Genomic DNA, 19,046 nt, shown 5'->3' on the forward strand with positions numbered 1-19,046 from the left:
GCTATTATTTGCAAAACATTAAAATTGAGTCTGCTGTGTGAATTCTGGAGAGGGGAGGGGGGTCACACTGATCAAAAAAAATATTTTTAAATAGCCAAAGCAAAATTTGTTGGTACTACACATATACAAAACATATTAAATATGAAGAAGGAATCACTCTTATGCCCGATCATAACTCATGAACCCCTTGACTTATTTTCCTTAAATTTTGTAAAGGTTAGAACCACCAGAGTGTTAAATTACCGGTTGGCTTAAAATTCTAAATTGAGATGGTTGACTTTTATTGTTTAGTTTGTTTAGTTAAAAAATAAAGGCTTTATCAATCGATATTCTTCAAATTGAGGTAAAGATATAAAAAATATTTTATAATCTAGTTCCTGAAGAATTCGGCTGACATTGTTTACATTTAGTTCAAAATCTCCCAAACTCTTCTTTACAGCCAACATTCGTCTAAACATTAGATTATCAGGGTTAAATATACAGAGTCTAAAAATACGCTCTTTGGTTAGAATATAAATTTACATAACATTTCCGATCGATTTTAACCCTGCTAAAACGGAGGGGTCTGAATCTATGTATATTGAATAGCATGAGAGAGGGGGAAAGCTGAGTAAAGGTGCTTAATGAAAAAAATAACCTTAAATTTTAATGTGTAATGGACTAATGATTTAATAAAAACTAAGGGGCGGGGGGGGCGGAGGGTGCACAACTAACAGCCTTTCTGGGGTTAAAAGAGATATAGTACTGAAATTAAATAAGTAACCTATATGACAGTTTGAAGTCAGCCTTTTTCCACATTTTGAAATTACTCCACAATTAATATTTGAAATGATCATTACAAGGACAAGAAAAAATATGATGACCCGAAAACTAGACCTAAGATGACCCTTTTACAGTGTACCTAAGGGAAGAGGATTTAGGGTCTGCTGCTATTTGCTGGAGAAGTAGGTCAACTGCAGGTTTCAGTATTCGTATATACCCTTCAAACTAAATAAAGGTTTCAGTATCCGCATATATCCTTTTAAATAAATAAAGGTTTCAGTATCCGTATTATTATTATTATTATTATTAACAATCAACCTACAGACAAAGTACAACGACCTGTAGGCTGAAATACAATGAAATACATCCTCCAAACTAAACATAGGTTTCAGTATCCGTATATATCCTTCAAGCTAAACACAGGTTTCAGTATCCGTATATATCCTTCAAACTAAACACAGGTTNCGTATACATCCTTTAGACTAAACAAAAACATTTTTTTGGTATTAATATTCATTTTAAAAAATAAAGATACAAAAAAGACATTTGAAATTCCTAATTCATATTTGTTTTCATAAGATTTTTTTACATCTATTTTTCACTTGTGAAATATCTTAAACATTTTATTACTTTCCACCCTAAAATTCATCTTAGGAGAGGACAAAAATTAAGAAAGAAAACTGAAATGAAATATTCATGAATTTATGTTTCATGTTTTTTTTTTGTTTTTTTTAAGGAAAAAAAAACTTTTGTACCTTTGCAACTGTAACAGCCAGGGCACTTTCTAGAACTTTATGCCCAAACTCTACATTTTCAGAACTAATAAGGTTAATATTTGATCCAATCTATATTTTATATTCCCCGAGATTTTCAGGTTAAATAAAATTTACTATTTTAAAATTAATAATTTTTCTAAATAGTCACTTTTCTCCCAAAATTGCTTAGTTTTTGTTAAATTGTTTTCTCTAATAAAAAAAGGCTAGTAATAAAACACATAAAAGTGGAATAAGAAGACGACATTAAAACAAATTATGTGTGTGATGACGGTATAAAAAGCAATATAGTAAAATGGGTCTGTGTACATTGTACTGTAGTATTCAGTCGAATATTTTTATTTATTCTATAATAAAACATTATTCAAATCAAAAATAAACCTTGTTTGGTAGATTCTAAGAACTGAGTATAGGTCAGGGGTTTTCTTAGCTCCACCAGCTAAACTAAACAATAATCAAAATAATCAAAATAATCAAAATAATCAAAATAATCAAAATAATCAAAATAATCAAAATAATCAAAATAATCAAAATAATCATAATAATCATAATAATCATAATAATCATAATAATCATAATAATCATAATAATCATAATAATCATAACAATTATATTAATCATAATAATCAATCATAATTATCATAATAGTCATAATAATCATAATAAGCATATTTATCATAATAATCATAATTGTCATAATAATTACAATAATCAGAATTATCAGAATAATCAGAATAATCATAATAATCAGAATAATCAGAATAATCAGAATAATCAGAATAATCAAATAATCATAATAATCATAATAAAATATTCTGACATTTATGAAGAAGTTTGTTTTTCTCTCTTGGGATTGAACAAAAAGTAGAGGATTTGCAAGGTCGCAAAGTCGTACCCGTTTCTAATGTCTAGATTGAAGTAGATTACCTATTTGTTATATGTTGACAGAATTGATGATGAAGAATTGAATTGTTCTGAAGAAGTATACAGCTGTCTTGCCAGCAGATTAATCTGTTAAAACAAATTTAAAATTAAAATAAAAACTGGAAATAAAATAACAATACAGTGTGAACCATCAAACTTTTTTAATTATGCAATTTTAGTAATTTTTTACTGATTTATTTCTAAAATGCTTTAAAGTTGATACAACTTTTGTATCGTGAATCTAGGAATCAAGCATTGAAGTCCACCTTTTAACTTCTCTTCAAAATTTAAAGAATTAAAAAAAGATCAAAGAAAACATTCATCACACTGTTTTCTGAGTAACAATGAAAAAAAATATTCTTTGAATAAAATTGTGAAATTATTTAGTTTTTTTGAGACTTTAGTTTTTATAGAAAAAAAGATCATATTTAAGATTTCACAAAAATTCATCTTTTTTGTTTATTTTAAATAGTTTTTCCTGATACTCTCTATCTCTAGTATATAACATGCAGCCTGGGGTCTTGGTAGAATAGCACATAGCTTACTGCTCTCAACTAAAATTATTAATCTATAAATATTCATTAGATCTGTATAATTCTAACTAACAGACACAACACAATCAGAAAAACGAGAATTAAATATGTTTTGAAAAAATGTATTCTTACCTTTAGAAAGTAATCTGAGGTCCCTGTTATAAAAAATAAGAATATTATGTAAAATACTTGATTGATTAAAAAAAAATTTCTATAAATTCCATGCATACTATGCGTAAATGTTAAAAATATTCTTGTCCCTGAGATGAAATTTACGGTTTCCTTTCTCTAAAATTTCTTCAATCGAAATATTTTGAAGTTTGGATTCTCCATTGCTTGATATTTGCAGTACAGGAATCCTCTGTACATTAGTGTTCTGTTTATTTATCCAGCACATGTACCGCTGTACAGTCAACTGTACAGGTCGGACACTATTAATATGTACAGTTCCAGGTTTAAAACAGGCAATCAATGTCCTGGATTTCATCATCTGAAAATAAGAAAATTATTTATAACTGTTTCTGATATTTATTGCACTTTCTCTGTATAATGCTCTCAGAGATAGCAACTTTTATGTGGTTCATATTGAACGCTTAATCTTGATAACCAATGTGGAAACTTTTAAATTTGAGGATCAATACTTGATCCCTTAAGTTATATCCCAGAGAATTGAGAAGGGTTATGACCACTGACCAGTGACCAGTGACCAACACGAGATCTCGAACAGAAATTAAATTAATCTGTCGTCTGCATTAGGAAGAGATCAATGCTTGATCACAAAATTTCTATCACAAAAGTTCTAACATCTGAAGACATTTTAATATAGAAAGTGGTGTTTGAGGAGTTTACGGTTGTACTAATTTAAATTCAATAAAATAACTTTGACGTAGAAGCGTCCGATTGAAATTACAATAACAACGTCAAAATTGGTAACTTTTCGTTGAAGAAACATGATTATCTATGTGCATCTATAGGCAAGATTGTTAAATGTAAATAAATAGTGACATTTCAGAATAAGGAAAGTTATCTAGCTAGCTCTCAAAATTTCTTGTTTTGATTTTAATAAATCAGCTGTTTGCAGCTTTCTCAATTCTGATATTGCCAGTCCTTGAGTTGCGTTCTCAAACACCATTAATTAATTAAATAAGATTACATCCAAGCAGAAAACGATAGTACTTCTTTCGGTCAATGTGAACGCAATTCCCCCCTTTATGAGCCCGGCCCTGTCTCCAATAAGAGTTTTTAGGTGTTATTCACTGCAAATTCCCGTTTCCAGAGTCAGAGGTTACTCTGTACACTGCGCACATTTGTACTCAAACTCAGTACACTTTTACTCATACTGTAAACATTTCCCGCTAATTCAATCTCAGACTCTCAGTATTACTATTCTTCATGAAATTTAGAAGCTAATATCAGATTCGTTAAACATTCTCTGGCACATTGAAGATTTGTTTCGTAAACGTAAACAAATCAATTTAGCTGCAATATCCCAGGCTAGTTAGACGAGAATGAAATCATTGCTAGAATTGATCAAACTATTCGAATATTAATCAAATGACAATGTGTCGCTGATCATTCACACTTATAGAATGATTTCCTGATCTAATTTCAAACATGATGTGACACGATTTTTAAGATAATTGAGACATAATGACAGAGGACTGTTTGAATAAAGTTCCTGATGTCGAGATTGATTCAGGTTAAAAAAATTTAATAAATCATAGATAGTCCTCACCCCATAATCATAATAATCATAATAATCATAATAATCATAATAATCATAATAATCATAATAATCATAATAATCATAATAATCATAATAATCATAATAATCATAATAATCATAATAATCATAATAATCATAATAATCATAATAATCATAATAATCATAATAATCATAATAATCATAATAATCATAATAATCATAATNAGGAAGGGAGGTGGGTGGGTGCGGGGGGGGGTCCAAATATCGTAATGTAGGAAATTACCTTAATTATAACTTTGATATATTAATTTATGTCCCTATTCGTTTATTGCTTTATTTCAGGAGTATTCAAATATGTGTACATAAGAGTCTACGCGGATGCTGGTGGGGATGAGAGGTAGAAGAAGAGGATTTATATTGTGTATTATTGAGTTATTATCAGGATGATTTTGTTGACTTGAGAATTACTAACTTTTCTTTCTGGTTTATTTTTCTTAGTTTTGCATGTTTAATAGATTAATAGAAGTTCTATTTCTTGTCAGAAAAGTTTATTAAAGAGGGCTTGGGGGAAGTAGTATGATATACAAGGGAGATGGATTCGACTCGGCCCGCCCTACCATATCATTATTCATGCTTTGCAGACGGTACTCCATTATAATAAGAAATATTTGTCTGATGTACAATTACCGCGTACATGTATTCAGAATAGGTTATTGTATACGTTAAACAGGGGCAAAAATAGGCTGACTAACGCAAACAAATTAATTTTTTCGGATGCAAAAATATTAGCAATACAAGTGTTTTTTTTTATATTTAAAAAAATTGGATTTATTTAATATGGTAAAGTAAAACACCACGACGACCTTTTAAAAACTCTTTGGATTACCCAGCACCCAGTCTGCAAAGCTCCTCTGGGGGCGTGAGGGGACGGCTCAGCTACATTTTGTCTAGTCACAATTTGCCTAGTCACATTTTGCCTAGTCACATTTTGCCTAGTCACAAATTGCCTAATAACATTTGCCTAGGGTAACATTTTGCCTAGAGTAACAAAAGAGAGAATTTTTCAAAGAAATTTTCATCAATCCAAGATTTTTTTTCAATATTCTGAGAATTTTTTTTAAAAATCCGCAAGTTTTTTGGCAAAAAATTTTTGAAAATCATTCAGAGCTGGGAACTTTTGAATGGTGGATATCGGGATTAATGCTTGATCCACTCTTTTTCTAAATCTCGAGATTAAAAAATGCTTGTTCGCCTCTTGTTTTTAATCTCCAGAATAATCAACTGATCGGGATTAAGGATATCACATTCTAAAGTTTTCAGCTCAGTTTCCTTTAACCCGTTCAGAAGGAGAGACACATTGAAAATGGCTCCCATGATAACTGCAGGGCTTACCAGGCGGGGTAAGCCTAACTACAGAGATAAGAATAACTTCTATTATGTTTTCAATGGGGAGAGGGCAGAGACCAAGAATTGGCGAGATCATGCACTGCAACCATAACAACGAGGATATCTACTGGAAACCTGGTAGGGGATGTACTCCCAACTCATGGCCATACCAACAAGCTGCTGAAGACTAAAGCTAAGACCACAGAAAAGGCTGTGATTGAGAAATATGCCAATGTTCAAGGAGCCCTGCCTTCCAACGTGCTTCAGTAGATCAGCTAATCTATGCTGAACTCTGACTTCCCAGGCCCGATAATCAGTGCCTCTTCAAAGTCAGCTATCAAGATGAAGCTCTGCAGACAGAAGCAGATAAACAACTCAGGCCTGAGCTACCAAAGTCCTTTGAGGAGTACATGAACATTGAACTTCCCACTAAGTTTACTCAGGCAGCCGATGGGGGTGAGTTCATGTTTCACAAAGATTGGGTTGACAATGAGAGGACGCAGCCTTTAGTGATGTTCATGAGCAGATGGTCTGCCGACATTCTGAAAACACACAGTGTGTGGTTGTTTGATGGAACTTTTAAGTCTGCTCCTCCCCCATTCAGCCAGGTAAAATATCTATGTGAAATAATATACATTTCAAACTGAATTTTAAAAAAATTGTTTTAATTAACTGAATTAAATATGTATAATCTTTTATTCAGGTCTACATTGGGATGGCAGCATCTGAGGTTGGTGGCCAGGGTATACCAAGTTTCTATTGCCTTCTACCAAACAAAAAGGAAGACAACATACCTACAGCCGTTCAGCAAGATTAAGGAGAGGGTGGGAGCACCTAACAGGCTAACTACAATTATTACTGACTTTGAACTGGCTGTGTTCAAGGCATGTGATATTGTCTTTCCAGATGTTCAGCACAAGGGTTGTAGATTTCATTATAATGCAGCTGTCTGGAAAAACCTGGGCACTAACAAGCTTCAAAGTCTATTTTACCAGAATCCACGTTTACAAGAGCTTATCTATAGCCTGTACAGCCTTTGCTATGTACCTTCAGACCGGGTTAATGAGTACTACCATGAGGTTATAACAAAACTGGTAGATGATGGTAAAGAGAAAGATGAAGAATGGGAAGACTATCAAGAGGAGATTAATGCCTTTGCTTCCTATTACAGGACGACATGGATTAAAAAGAGAGGAGGCAGAGGTGCACTTTTTAAGCCTGGAACCAGTACGCCACTGTCCTTGAGGGGGGACTTGAAACCAACAACATGCTGGAGTCATTTAATAGAACCTGGAATAGTTTGTCTGGCTACAGCCCGAATGTATTTGCTATCCAAGAGCTATTTGTTAAACAGGATGCTGAGGCTAGGAGGGCTTATCTATCGAATGCAGTCGGCCTGGACATGGCGACAAATTCAGGTCAAAAGAAGAGATCAAAGGACTCCAGACAGAGGGTGAAATTTGTTGTAGAAGCTTTCCATACCATGCCAAAAGCTGATTATATCCAAACCCTTGCACATGACCAGCAGAAGATAAATAATGATAAATAAAGATCACCTGTATGTATTCCTATGTAAAATGTATTTAATATATATATCTGAGACATAACCATATTTTATCTTTTGTAGAGTGACAGGAATGTTAAAATTGCTGTACAGAATACAATTCAATTAATTAATTTTAATTCATTAAAATTTATCTGGTTAAGCTTTAAAAAAATGTTTAAATTTTGACAAAATTTGTTTTTTATAAAAAATAGCAATAGGCAAAAAACATGCTCTTGCGTTACCTAGGCAAAATGTTACCCTAGGCAAAATGTTACTAGGCAAACTTGAACTAGGCAAACTGTTACCTAGGCAAAATGTTACCTAGGCAAAAGTGAACTAGGCAAAAGTGAACTAGGCAAAATGTGACTAGGCAAAATGTAGCTGAGCCGTCCTTGATCCCAAAAACTTGCGGACCATTCCTTCTGGTGAAATTTTACATATGATTTTACGCTTTTATGTATAAATTATTATTAAATTAATTCTTAATTTTTCTTTTCTTTTAACATCGTAAGTTTTTCAGACTTGAGAAGGATATTGTGCGTGGATATACCTTTGCTGAATACCATGCAGATATTTACGACAGGGATGTATTGGATAAAACTTGAAATTTTGTAAATTTTACAAGGATAGAAGTATATGTAGGATTATTCCGAACTATATTTGATAGTTTTCCAAAAACTGTAATATAAAAATTAATTACTTGTTTGAAATTTTTCAAAACACAGTTGTTATATCAAGAACAGGTTCAAAGAATTACTAAAAAATTTGCATTTTAGATTTCGTTGAGATTAGAATATGACTTAAATAATTTTATTTTTTTTTACAAAAGATTTTTTTTCGAATATTCTGCTGGGTAGAATTGACGAGGAAGTCCAAAAGCTTGGTTTGGATTGTGAATGCATGGGGGGAGGAAGGTAGGTCCCATTTTCTTCTATTAAAATCATTACCGTTTGTACTCAAGGTTTTCCAATATCTGAATTTTTTATATGAAAAGATTATTTTAATACGGTCGACCAAACTGAATTTTTGTCACTGCAATCCACATAATTTTTTTATGAATATCTAATTCTCATTCAAGCATATTACAATTTTTTAAATTGGTTAAAAAACTTTTACTTCTAGGCCAAAAATATACCCAAAATCCAGGACATTGAAAAAGTTATAAAATATTTTATAACGGATTTTTTATTTAAAAGGATAGAGCATAGCCCTGAAAGGAAATATATAAAGGTGTATGGATATTCTATGGGATACGGAAAGGCAAATCATGAAAGGTAAACACTAAACACTAAACAGGTTTGAATTCATTCTTAAAAGGTCTATCGACTTAATTTCAAGAGTTGCATTTCCTGATTCAAAATGGTACCCCCTTAGGCCTTGGAAAAATTTAAGATAAATGAGATATTAAATGTTTTTGAAATAAATTTATTTTCAATTGCAGTTTTCTGTCATAGTGACTTGCGGAGCGGATGTTTGCGGTTAAGAAACGAAGAAAATAAAAAAAATTTATTTCTTTAATAATAAAAAAACGACTAACGACTCCATTGCTAATCTGAAAGAAGTTAATTTGTACCGTTGTAAATCGGGAATTTCTTTGAATTGGTCGTCACTTGGTATAACTTTGAACATGGAAATTTTCAATTTCATCTTTTTTTTGTAACAAAATAATGAACTTGATTAAAGTTATGAAATATTTATTATGGATTAAAAAAAGTATAGCTTTTTATTTGAGTATGGGGCCTCTTGCAGATTTCACTTCCTTATGATTTCTTATAATACATTGATTGGCCTAAGTCCAAAGGAACAAAGGCGTGTGATGGATTTGATCTGATGCCGCACGCTCTTTCCTGTTTTTTTTCCAGAGGTGTTTATTTTTAAGACATGATTTTTTTATGTAAAGAATTACATATTGGACATCAAAAGACAGTTTTTTTCACTCTTTTGATAATTCTTACTTAAAAATTTGTTTATTTTCTCTAATTCAGCAAATTAAACCCCCTCCAAAGCTCCGCGTAAACATACAAAACGTCTGGGGAAAAAATTATTTTTTGATAAAGTATTCACATTTGTTTTTTCTTTTAGGAGTATTGAGATCTTGAAGAAGAAATATCCTGATTACAACATGGAATGGTCAGATGAAGGATATTAACAGTTTTAATTAACAAGAGAAATAAAAATGAATATCCCTGAGATTGTTAAAATTATTTCAGAGGAAAATGGAAACCATGTTAAAGAGTTTAGGAGAGAGGCTCAGTCTATCCGAGAAAATAATCAAAGTATGCTATCAACGAAACGGTTAAAGGGACTGAATACGTAATTTTAAGTGACTCTTTATTTATAAAGTAGCATGTGCGATTCACAACGATATCCTCTAAACCTTTATCTGATTAAAGAAGACCAAAAATCCATGTTTTTCTAACTTTTAATAGACTATTTTCCATGGTGAGTTCTCGACAAATGTGATCTGCGGATTTATCTAACAGAAATAAAGATGATTAATTTCAGAATTTTACACTTTTCCTGTTAGAGAAACTACGAACACTTCCCATTTGTCGTTTGGTTGAAAGTTTCCCGTTGTGGATCGAACACACCACATTTTAAACAAAGTGTAACTTAAAATTACGTAGGAAATTCTTAAACCTAAATATTCCCTGTGCGAGATCTAGTACGGGTTGAGAGGAGTGAGTTTTGTCTGGTCAGAATTCAGAATTATACTTTTACTAGCAAGGGGAAATGCTTTTGTCCCTTGTGTGTTTGGCCTTCACGATCGGTGGGTACGCTAAAGTGGCAACTTGGCTCAAATTTGGTCGTGTGCTGAGATTTTTACCGACTAAAGCAAAACCTGACTGGACATAAAAACGGGTTTCTTAATACTTAATCAGAGTTTGTATACTTATCATTAAGACATTTAAAAACATTTGTAGAGATCGGGCTGAAAACCCCGGATGTGGGTAAGACTTTAAACTCAAACCTACATTTAGGAGCCTTAAGCCATCTCTGCTAATATGATTTGATTTGATTCGATTTTCAATTCATAACCAGCATTAATGCATTCAATCATGTCAATTATCAAGGCCAAAAAAGTTTAAAAGTCATAAGTTAATTGTTAATTATGATAAACACCTGAAATTAGATTTTCTAGAGAAAACCCAAAGGGAAAATAAATGATTCTGAAAAAAAAAATCATAAAATAATTATCAGTGAAGACTTCTCACTGAAGAGTCGAGAGGGGCAATTGAAAATTCTTCAAAATATCTTACGCTGTCTAATGTATTAGGAAGCTGCTGCCCTGCATCGACGATTGGAGGGGAAGCAAGCATCGTTAGGTTTTTTAATTAATTTTTATACCCCCTGACCCAATATAGAAATCTTTAAATTTACCGGATTTCTTGTTCAATTATTCCCGCCTATTTTAAATTAAACTATACATTTTTGCTTTCTTTCAGTAATATTTATATTTTATCTAGAATTTTCTTTCTTATTGGATTTAAATAAATAAATTTTTGGAGAAAAAGTTTAAAAAATAATAGATAAAATTGCCTTTTGATCTCCAATTTGTCATTCCCCCCGCCCCCCCCCCCCCCCTAAATCATCACAAATTATTTTCCCTCTCCCCAGGGGAAATGGTGCAATTCTGAAAAATGTACACCCCTGTATGAGAGGGGGGGGGGGTTGTATTGAACATTTGTTGAATAAATGTAAATGTATTCAGGATTGAGTGTGAGTGTTGAGAGTGGAGTATGTTTACAGTTAGCTGCTGAAAACCAGGGGAAAACAGTTGATCTCAAAACTATCTCAAAATGCGCCGGATCAAAGGTTTCTGATCTTATTTTAAAGGGACTGTCGTTTTAATTTCAAGTGGCATTTCATTTAAAACCCTTTAAACCTTTGACCTGGAAGATAGTTTGAAAAGTGTTTGATTCAAATAATTTCTTCCATTGTTTCTGATGCAAATGTCCGAGTCTGTAAGTCTATTTATCTAAAAACCACATTTGAAAATAATCAATTTTCAAAGATATATATATTCTAGTTACATTATTTTAAGGTAAAGGGTACCGTATTGAATCAGACATGTCACTGTATTAATGGAAACACATTTTACTAAAAACTATGAATTTTAAATAAAATTGGTATCTTTGGAAAATCTGTTTACCTAAACCATGTTTTTGTTGGTATTTGAGAGTTTTAAAAAATTTCGAGCAAAGCCTTTCATTTGTAGATCATTAATTTCTGTGAGATAATAATATGCATTTTAATATGAATCCCCCCCCCTCTCCCCTCATATAAGATAGAAACTATGTAGATATTCTATGTTTTGTTTTAGATCACATAGATACATTTTTAAAGAATCATGATGAAATCTTAAATATATTTTGGTTTCCAAGTTTTTGTTCTGTTTCAGAGTAAAGCCCAGTATTTGGACAGCTTGCAGAATATCCGAACTATTCTTGGTTTAGGTAACTCCCTCACTCTCCAGGAGCTAGTTATTCAGATCAATGCGATGTCCCTCATCAATCCAGCTAAGGTGTGATTCATTTAGTTATTCATAGAGAGTTGATGATTAATTAATAATTATTGATTATTGATGATAAGTAGTGAGCGGTGATTTGTGTTTGGTGAATGGTGATTGGTGATTAGTTATTGATGATTGGTGATTGGTGATTGGTGATTGATGATTGATGAGTGATTATGATTGATGATTGATGATTGATGATGATTGATGATGATCGATGATTGATGATTTATGATTGATGACTGATGACTGATGACTGATGACTGATGATTGGTGATTGGTGATTGGTGATTGGTGATTGGTGATTGCAATGATTGGTGATGAATTTTTGATGATTAATGTTTGATGGTAAACGATTAATTAATTAACGAATAAAGATTGGAGATGAGTTTTTAGCTTCTGAATTCGATAGTGAAGATTTATTCTTTATCTTTGACATGAATAAATGCTCCAGGAGCTGCTGAATCTGTATGAGAAGCATATAAGAGAGACTTATGGTGAGGATAGAGCTAAATCAGTTGACACCAGTAAGGTAGAGTTAACATGTCTTAAAATACAGTTTTTTTCTAGTTGTGAATTGCACATAGGGGCGTGTAGACTTGTTAGACTGATTGTTAAATGCTTGGAATTTCAGGGGAAATCTAGCCTTTTACTTGGTGTTTTTGAAATTTGAAAGGGAAAAATTAGTTTCTAGGGGAGGTGGCGTTGTCCTTAAAGGTGTATATTTTTAAGAATTAGGGGGGGAGGGTGATGTTTAAAGATTTATGGAACCTAGAAATTGTATATAAAGTTGTATATTTTTAAGAATTAGGGAATGAAGAAATGAAAAATTGGAAATCAAAAGACAAGTTTATCGTCCTTTTTCATACTTTTTACCCAAATATTTATTTATTTTCCCTAATTCACCAATAGCGAAGATGATTTTCACCCCCACCCAAAATTGCTAAGTAGTTGAATAAAGTTATTGTCCAGGAGTTGTACCTGTGCGCTGCTGTTTATGCTGCTGGCAAGCAGGTCAACATAAAGCTGGACACAAACAAACTTGTTATTCTTGGCAAAACAAAGAAGAAAGAAATGACCGGTAGGATCAATAATTGATAATTATTAGAATAATCTCCTTGTCGAGAAATGAATGTTAGTTTAAAAAAATACTGATATATTTTTGAAACATGCCCTTAATAGGTTATAACTAGCTATAACAAATTACAAATCATGAGCAAAATTTCATAATGAATTAAAGAATGAAAACAGTATTTATTTAGTGGTTTTCTAATTATCTATTTATTTGGGATATTTATGTCGACAATTTTTTATCTATTTAGTTTAGGCTTAATATTCTTTGGTCAAGTGATATTCCTATTTCCTGTCTTACTCCATTTCATATCTTATTTATTATTTCTTAGTCCTATCTTCTATCTCCACAAAAATACAAACATTTTTATCTATAATTTCTAGAAATAGACTTATTAGATTCAGAATGGGCCTAGTGGATTGTCTGAAACAAGTTTGAAGAAATTCTTAATTATGATTTAAAAAAAGAATTTTTATTTTAAGATCTTGGATCTGAAATGATAAAACTGGTTCCGGTGAAATCTGTCCGGAAATCTAGCTCCACTTCCTCGGGACCCATCCTAACACCACTTAAGGTACAACTTGGGGAATTTTTTTACTCCCCCCCCCAAACCCTCCCATTTTTTAGTAATGTTTGCAACATTTATTTGGTGAAAATTAATTAACTTTGGTTATAAAACATTTTAAAAATGGAGGACAACTTGCCGATTTAGGTCCAATTTAGGTCCAATTTACCCCTTCCCTCAGCCTTCGAAAATTAATTTCTAAAAAAATTTCTTTTAAGTGTTATATTTGATACTTCTTACCCAAAATTTCAGTCATTTCTCCCAAACAAACCTAACATCTGGGGAAAATGAAAATCTAGGTTTGATGAGAACATCTATTTTAAAATTTATATTTTTTTCTGTAAAATTATATTAATGTTTATGCCAAGGAATCCAACCGGAATGAATCTGGTGTCAAGAGGAAGGTGGGAGAAATGGTAGAAATGGATGATGAAGGATTCCAGGTTTAAAAAACTATTAATTTTATTCCTTTTAGATATTATATTTTATATTTTGTAAAGATCTAAAACCTCCATACTACGTTTTACCTCAATCAAAAACACCTTTAATCTTATGATGATAAAGAATAAAAGTATAATTCACTTTCTAGAATTTGTCTTTAAATAATAGTTACCAAATATCAAAGACTGTCTTTAAAGGGACTTTACGAGTAAGTTCAAGTGACTCTCCGTGCAAAGATGGCAAGGCCCGATTCACAACTGTGCCCTTGAAATCTTTCTCTAATCAACAATGTTAATTCTTATATGTGTTTTCCTCCAGTAGAAATGCGCAAATCTTTTCTGATAAGAAACCACAATTGAAAATTATTAGTTTTTAAAATTACTAGGCTTTTAAAGCGCATTTCAATAGTTAACATTTTCTCTTTGTGTGCATTGTGATTTTCAAAAATTTTCAAAAATCGAATTTTGAATTAGAGTCAAATTTTTGAAAATTCGATCTTCCATAAACCTTATCTGGGGTCACGGGAGGCCCCACAACAACTTTGTTTCCGATCGGTTCAGCCGTTTTGACGTTTATTGAATACAAACAAACAAACAAACACCCAGACAGACAAGCAAAGTATATATAGATGAAATTCATGATATCTAAATCATTTTGATTAGACAAAGCCTTTAAGGGTACGGCTGAAAATCTGACATTTCCATCTTTGCATGAAGTTTCTTTTGAAATTACGCTTACAGTCCCTTTAACTGTAATGTTTAGTGGTTCACCCTGTATTCTAGGAGTGGAAGAAGGATGTGTTGAGAAAAGCAGTTGCTGCTGGTTTCAATAAATATAGAAAATATTTATAGTTTTATTTTAGGACAAATCTTTCCTTTAAAGACATCCATTTTTAGCCAATAAATAATTAAGTTATGGATTTAATTTAATGTTTTGAAACACAAACAAAACTTTGTTTTTAAGACAAAATATATGTATTTTTATATTTTCCTTTATGTGAAAATCTAAACCATGGTATGTTAGTCCAGATTAACAATTTAATTCACTTACTGTTGAATGTTGAATTTAGAACCATGATTAATTATAACTACTTGATATTTTCTTGAAGATGATCCAACGTATTTACTAATATATCCAAGAATTTTCATCATTGAAAATTGAGAAAAAGAAAAGTATTAAAATTATTTCTTATCTTATTTTTTTTTCTCAAATAACAAGGAATTTGATTTGGTCAAGTCCTGGGACTAAAACACTTCTTATCAAGTTTGTTAATTAAACTGTTATGGACATTAAGGTTGATAATGATAGTATTATAAGTTACTACTTAAACAAAATGGTACGCAGTATCTTATTATATCAGCGGCTCAGCCCCAAATCAATGCTATATTCCCTTTAAATGGTACCCGGCCCGCTTATACCAACCAGAGGAAACTGACAAACAGAGTTTCCAACCTAAAATTGTTTGTTTTTTTATCTTAAAATACAAAAAACGACGACTTTAAAGGAATATATCACTGTCCGTTACATCATTCACATCATTTTCTTAGTTACCTGAAAATTTAAATTTCTTTCTTTCCAAATAAAAAATAGGTCATTCAGAGATTAATTTAATTCAAGGCAGTAAACATATATTGAACCTTGGAATTGTCATATGTTGAGCGTTTCCAGTCGTCTTCACAGTCTCATCCTTTGTGGGTATTCCTGTAGGTTAGGTAAGGTTAAGGGATGTTGGACGTATTAAAAGTTGCATACTCAATTTAAATAAGTTAAAACGCGCTGGGAGTTAGAAAAAAAAAAAAATAATGAAAACAAAAATTAATTGTTACTTGTTTCTAAACGGGTTTTGGACAATTTGCAAGTAAATTATTATAAAACAATAATTATTGAAGTTTCATTTCAGAACTCAAGTCTACCTAGTCTACCCCTCGCAGTGAGTAGACAAGTAGATTTTCACTGATTGAACTCTAGTCATGTTGAGTAGACTAGTAGATAATGTAGAAGAGCGTGGACTAGTTCTACTGAATCTACAAGGGATTTATCTACCGGAAGCAGATATTATCAATTTATTCACAAACAATGCTAAATTAGGGTTAGTAACTTATTTACAAACATTAGCTCAGTCCTAGAGAAAAAATTTTGGACCCCTGCCCCACCCCCTTCCCGTCATCAATAAACGTATGTGGAATTTGTTGTTTTTCGAGGTTAGGTTAGGTTAGGTTATGACACATTATGGACCGAGTGCTGTGGCTAGGCTTGAGTGCTGCTGTCAGGACAGACTAGGGGGGCCGTGCCCCTCGGCTAGGACAGTGTAGGGGCTGGGCGCTGCGGCCAGACCCTACGTAGTTTAATGTCATTCAATAAATTTAACATATTCCTCTTTATGAAGCGAGTTTTCTCGTACAATTTCTCATTTAAAATGTGAGGCAAATCGGTCTAGTCACTCCAGAGTTATGATCAGACACATAGAAACAAACAAACATAGATATTATTTTAGTATATATATATATAATTTTCAAGGTTTTAATAAAAACTCAATCATATCTACTGATATCTTTCCCTCAAAACTGTGGGATTGTTTTTTATATGTTTATTATTTCGGTTGTTAAAATTTTTTGACAAATATTTGTAAATATTAAACATTTTTGATTCAACGTTTAAAATTCTAAAACCTTAATGAGATTTACAGGTTGGGGTGAAATGAATTTAGAGAGGGGGTATTTTCACTATGTAAAATACGCAAGAAATGTAAAATATCCCTTGTCTCCCACCCCTTTATGTATAAAGTTAAAATAAAGAAGCCTTTTTAAAGCTGTATTTATTTCCAGAAACCTACGCTTAGTCTTAACGGACCGGGGAGACCAAACCAAATGTGAAACTGTCATCGATGTTTTTGAAAAAATAAGTTTCGACTCTCCAAACCTAGAAGAAGTTGTTGGAAAGTTTACCAAAACTGATACTGTGGTCATAAAATCTCTGACAGGGTTGTTGCAATTATTCCCTGTGGTATCAGTAGCCCGGTGGTTGCATCATCTGTGTGGTGAGGTGTGTGGTGTGGTTGGTGTGGTGCATAGCGAGGGTGTTGATGAGGAGGTGCTTGATCAGATCTCTAGACTATCAACCTCATTTATATCTATCCAACCTTACAGCGGGGATACTAACCTTTGCTCAATTCTTCATAGGTAATTTTAAAATAGTTTATTATTATTATTAGAGTTTTNTTATGTTACTGCAGGAAACATCATCAAAGTTCAAACTTTAAAATAGTTTATTATTATTATTAGAGTTTTATTATTTTATAACCCCCCCCCCCCCTCTTTAGAAAATTTAATAAATAAAGAATGATTTCTAAGTTTCCAATTTTTTTATACAATTGAATAAAACTGGAGATAATAAATAAGTATATTTAGTCACAAAATAAGTTTAGATTGCAGAGAAATGTTTAAATGAAATTAAAAGTAGCCATTATATTCTGAATTATCAATTTGTAAAATTTTACATGATTTGCTTTTATTATTTAGGAAGCCTGGAGGTAAGATCCAGAGAAGTAAAGAACTTTTCCGGATAAAATCCGGAGTTTTGAAAGTTGAAAAGTTCACTGTAAAGGAAACTAAAGAACCAGAGGAAGATCAAATTGTTAAGGCACTGACAACGTTCAAAATAGGTAGGTTTTGTCTTGCTTAATAGGTGTATAATAAACTAGCCTAAATGAGGGTATTATAGTTACTTTCCCGCCATTTAACCCGAGCTTGTTCGTAAATTACGATTTAAGCTATTTTTTCCCTTTAAAAGTTGACTTACTATCTCAAAACTAGACTAAGAACATTACTGTGATTCCCAACCAAAATTTGAGGCAAATCGGCCCAAGGTTCTTGAGTTACGATCATAAAAACAAACAAACAAATAGAGTTTACTACTTTATATATAAATATTGACTGCAGAGATATTTTTTAGTTTAGTTTTTTAGCGTATATCGTAAAAAATATGTACTACAGGAACCAGTTCAATTGAGGAAAAAACAAAACAAGAACTGGTTCTTCCCTTCTTCACCGCGGATCAAAAGAAAGGAGCAGAAGGTAAATATGAAAATTTTGTAAAGAAATAATTCATACAAAATTTTTATTCTTGGTGAAAACTTTAATTTTTCTCCATCATTNCATCAAAAGGCAACTTTTTTCATTCTTATTGATACTTTTAACCCAAAAATTTATTGTTTTTTACAAATTAAACGAATAAAATCCTTTAAAAAAATTTACGTGCAAGCATATTTAATTTCTGGAGTAACCAAGAAATTTCCAAGGGGAGACAGAAAAATACTTTTTCAAAAAAATATATACCCCTGATGTTTCCTCCAGACCACCCTTGGGTTTCCTAAAAATATGATAACCAATTTGGTCAAGACGTTTGGCCAGCTATGGCTATTGGCTATCATATTTACACATGAGCGAAGAGTTTTATTTTACAGAATTTGTCGGGACAAGGAAATTTTATAAAGTTACAAATATTTTTTTTCTCTTTTTTTCTAGGTGAAGTTCGGATTCCTGGAGTAAAAAATAAGATCTACTACGAACCTGACTCCGGAGATGATTGGGACGATGAGGATCCTGATGAGGATCTAGATCTTTAGATCTCTTGATCTCTTGATTTTTCTCGCTGAGAGATTACTAGACCTATCCCTAGATCTATATGTCCACACCCAAATACTAAAGATTTTGAACAAGTAAAAAACATAACGTTATCAAAATCAGTGATATTAAAACATCAATGTACATTTTGTGATTATGAATATTACATAACAAATAAATATTGTGATATTATATATTTGTATC

General features: G+C 31.9%; 5 protein-coding genes across 6 annotated transcripts; 4 read left to right on the forward strand and 1 right to left on the reverse strand.

Annotated features, from left to right (window-relative positions):
• Positions 1-281: 281 nt before the first annotated feature.
• Positions 282-3,510, reverse strand: LOC111704059 (uncharacterized). Of its 2 annotated transcripts, XM_023476186.1 has the most exons (8): positions 3,253-3,509; positions 3,125-3,147; positions 2,938-3,013; positions 2,463-2,546; positions 1,917-1,979; positions 1,518-1,581; positions 902-987; positions 282-450 (listed from the first exon to the last, which is right to left on the reverse strand). In XM_023476186.1, the coding sequence occupies exons 1-8, from the start codon at positions 3,480-3,482 to the stop codon at positions 297-299; spliced, it is 780 nt and encodes a 259-aa protein (XP_023331954.1). In that variant the 5' UTR covers positions 3,483-3,509; the 3' UTR covers positions 282-296. The 2 variants fall into 2 exon arrangements, with proteins under 2 accessions (XP_023331954.1, XP_023331955.1); XM_023476187.1 differs by lacking the exons at positions 282-450; positions 902-987 and adding an exon at positions 1,067-1,213 and having other exon boundaries at positions 3,253-3,510.
• Positions 3,511-4,579: 1,069 nt separating this feature from the next.
• Positions 4,580-9,840, forward strand: LOC111704055 (14 kDa phosphohistidine phosphatase). Its single transcript, XM_023476177.1, has 6 exons — positions 4,580-4,691; positions 5,040-5,094; positions 8,150-8,212; positions 8,487-8,543; positions 8,826-8,903; positions 9,712-9,840. The coding sequence occupies exons 1-6, from the start codon at positions 4,643-4,645 to the stop codon at positions 9,776-9,778; spliced, it is 369 nt and encodes a 122-aa protein (XP_023331945.1). The 5' UTR covers positions 4,580-4,642; the 3' UTR covers positions 9,779-9,840.
• Positions 5,963-7,670, forward strand: LOC111704052 (uncharacterized). The gene is made up of 2 exons (XM_023476174.1): positions 5,963-6,691; positions 6,787-7,670. The coding sequence occupies exons 1-2, from the start codon at positions 6,654-6,656 to the stop codon at positions 7,538-7,540; spliced, it is 792 nt and encodes a 263-aa protein (XP_023331942.1). The 5' UTR covers positions 5,963-6,653; the 3' UTR covers positions 7,541-7,670.
• Positions 9,833-15,144, forward strand: LOC111704053 (uncharacterized). Its single transcript, XM_023476175.1, has 9 exons — positions 9,833-9,905; positions 10,907-10,955; positions 11,342-11,445; positions 12,032-12,154; positions 12,597-12,674; positions 13,115-13,223; positions 13,697-13,788; positions 14,148-14,222; positions 15,003-15,144. The coding sequence occupies exons 1-9, from the start codon at positions 9,846-9,848 to the stop codon at positions 15,069-15,071; spliced, it is 759 nt and encodes a 252-aa protein (XP_023331943.1). The 5' UTR covers positions 9,833-9,845; the 3' UTR covers positions 15,072-15,144.
• An 891-nt stretch (positions 15,145-16,035) lies between these two features.
• On the forward strand, positions 16,036-19,034 carry LOC111704051 (elongator complex protein 5). Its single transcript, XM_023476173.1, has 5 exons — positions 16,036-16,309; positions 17,046-17,399; positions 17,739-17,881; positions 18,213-18,293; positions 18,744-19,034. The coding sequence occupies exons 1-5, from the start codon at positions 16,191-16,193 to the stop codon at positions 18,842-18,844; spliced, it is 798 nt and encodes a 265-aa protein (XP_023331941.1). The 5' UTR covers positions 16,036-16,190; the 3' UTR covers positions 18,845-19,034.
• Positions 19,035-19,046: the final 12 nt, after the last annotated feature.

This window comes from Eurytemora carolleeae, unplaced genomic scaffold (assembly GCF_000591075.1).
Source record: "Eurytemora carolleeae unplaced genomic scaffold, Eaff_2.0 scaffold551, whole genome shotgun sequence".
Lineage (NCBI taxonomy): Eukaryota > Metazoa > Arthropoda > Copepoda > Calanoida > Temoridae > Eurytemora > Eurytemora carolleeae.

Excerpts from the sequence above, each read along its gene's own strand:
- LOC111704059 (XM_023476186.1), bottom strand. The coding sequence starts at position 3,482 with ATGATGAAATCCAGGACATTGATTGCCTGTTTTAAACCTGGAACTGTA. Across the intron at positions 3,148-3,252 it reads AACCGTAAATTTCATCTCAG|GGACCTCAGATTACTTTCTA; the intron begins GGACAAGAATAT and ends TTTTTATAACAG. Across the intron at positions 2,547-2,937 it reads CTAGAGATAGAGAGTATCAG|ATTAATCTGCTGGCAAGACA; the intron begins GAAAAACTATTT and ends TTGTTTTAACAG.
- LOC111704053 (XM_023476175.1), top strand. The coding sequence starts at position 9,846 with ATGGAAACCATGTTAAAGAGTTTAGGAGAGAGGCTCAGTCTATCCGAG. Across the intron at positions 12,155-12,596 it reads CCCTCATCAATCCAGCTAAG|GAGCTGCTGAATCTGTATGA; the intron begins GTGTGATTCATT and ends TAAATGCTCCAG. Across the intron at positions 12,675-13,114 it reads AATCAGTTGACACCAGTAAG|GAGTTGTACCTGTGCGCTGC; the intron begins GTAGAGTTAACA and ends GTTATTGTCCAG.
- LOC111704051 (XM_023476173.1), top strand. The coding sequence starts at position 16,191 with ATGTTGAGTAGACTAGTAGATAATGTAGAAGAGCGTGGACTAGTTCTA. Across the intron at positions 17,400-17,738 it reads CTTTGCTCAATTCTTCATAG|GAAGCCTGGAGGTAAGATCC; the intron begins GTAATTTTAAAA and ends TTTATTATTTAG. Across the intron at positions 17,882-18,212 it reads ACTGACAACGTTCAAAATAG|GAACCAGTTCAATTGAGGAA; the intron begins GTAGGTTTTGTC and ends TATGTACTACAG.
- LOC111704055 (XM_023476177.1), top strand. The coding sequence starts at position 4,643 with ATGACAGAGGACTGTTTGAATAAAGTTCCTGATGTCGAGATTGATTCA. Across the intron at positions 5,095-8,149 it reads GATGCTGGTGGGGATGAGAG|ACTTGAGAAGGATATTGTGC; the intron begins GTAGAAGAAGAG and ends TAAGTTTTTCAG. Across the intron at positions 8,213-8,486 it reads CATGCAGATATTTACGACAG|AATTGACGAGGAAGTCCAAA; the intron begins GGATGTATTGGA and ends TCTGCTGGGTAG.
- LOC111704052 (XM_023476174.1), top strand. The coding sequence starts at position 6,654 with ATGGAACTTTTAAGTCTGCTCCTCCCCCATTCAGCCAG. Across the intron at positions 6,692-6,786 it reads CTCCTCCCCCATTCAGCCAG|GTCTACATTGGGATGGCAGC; the intron begins GTAAAATATCTA and ends TCTTTTATTCAG.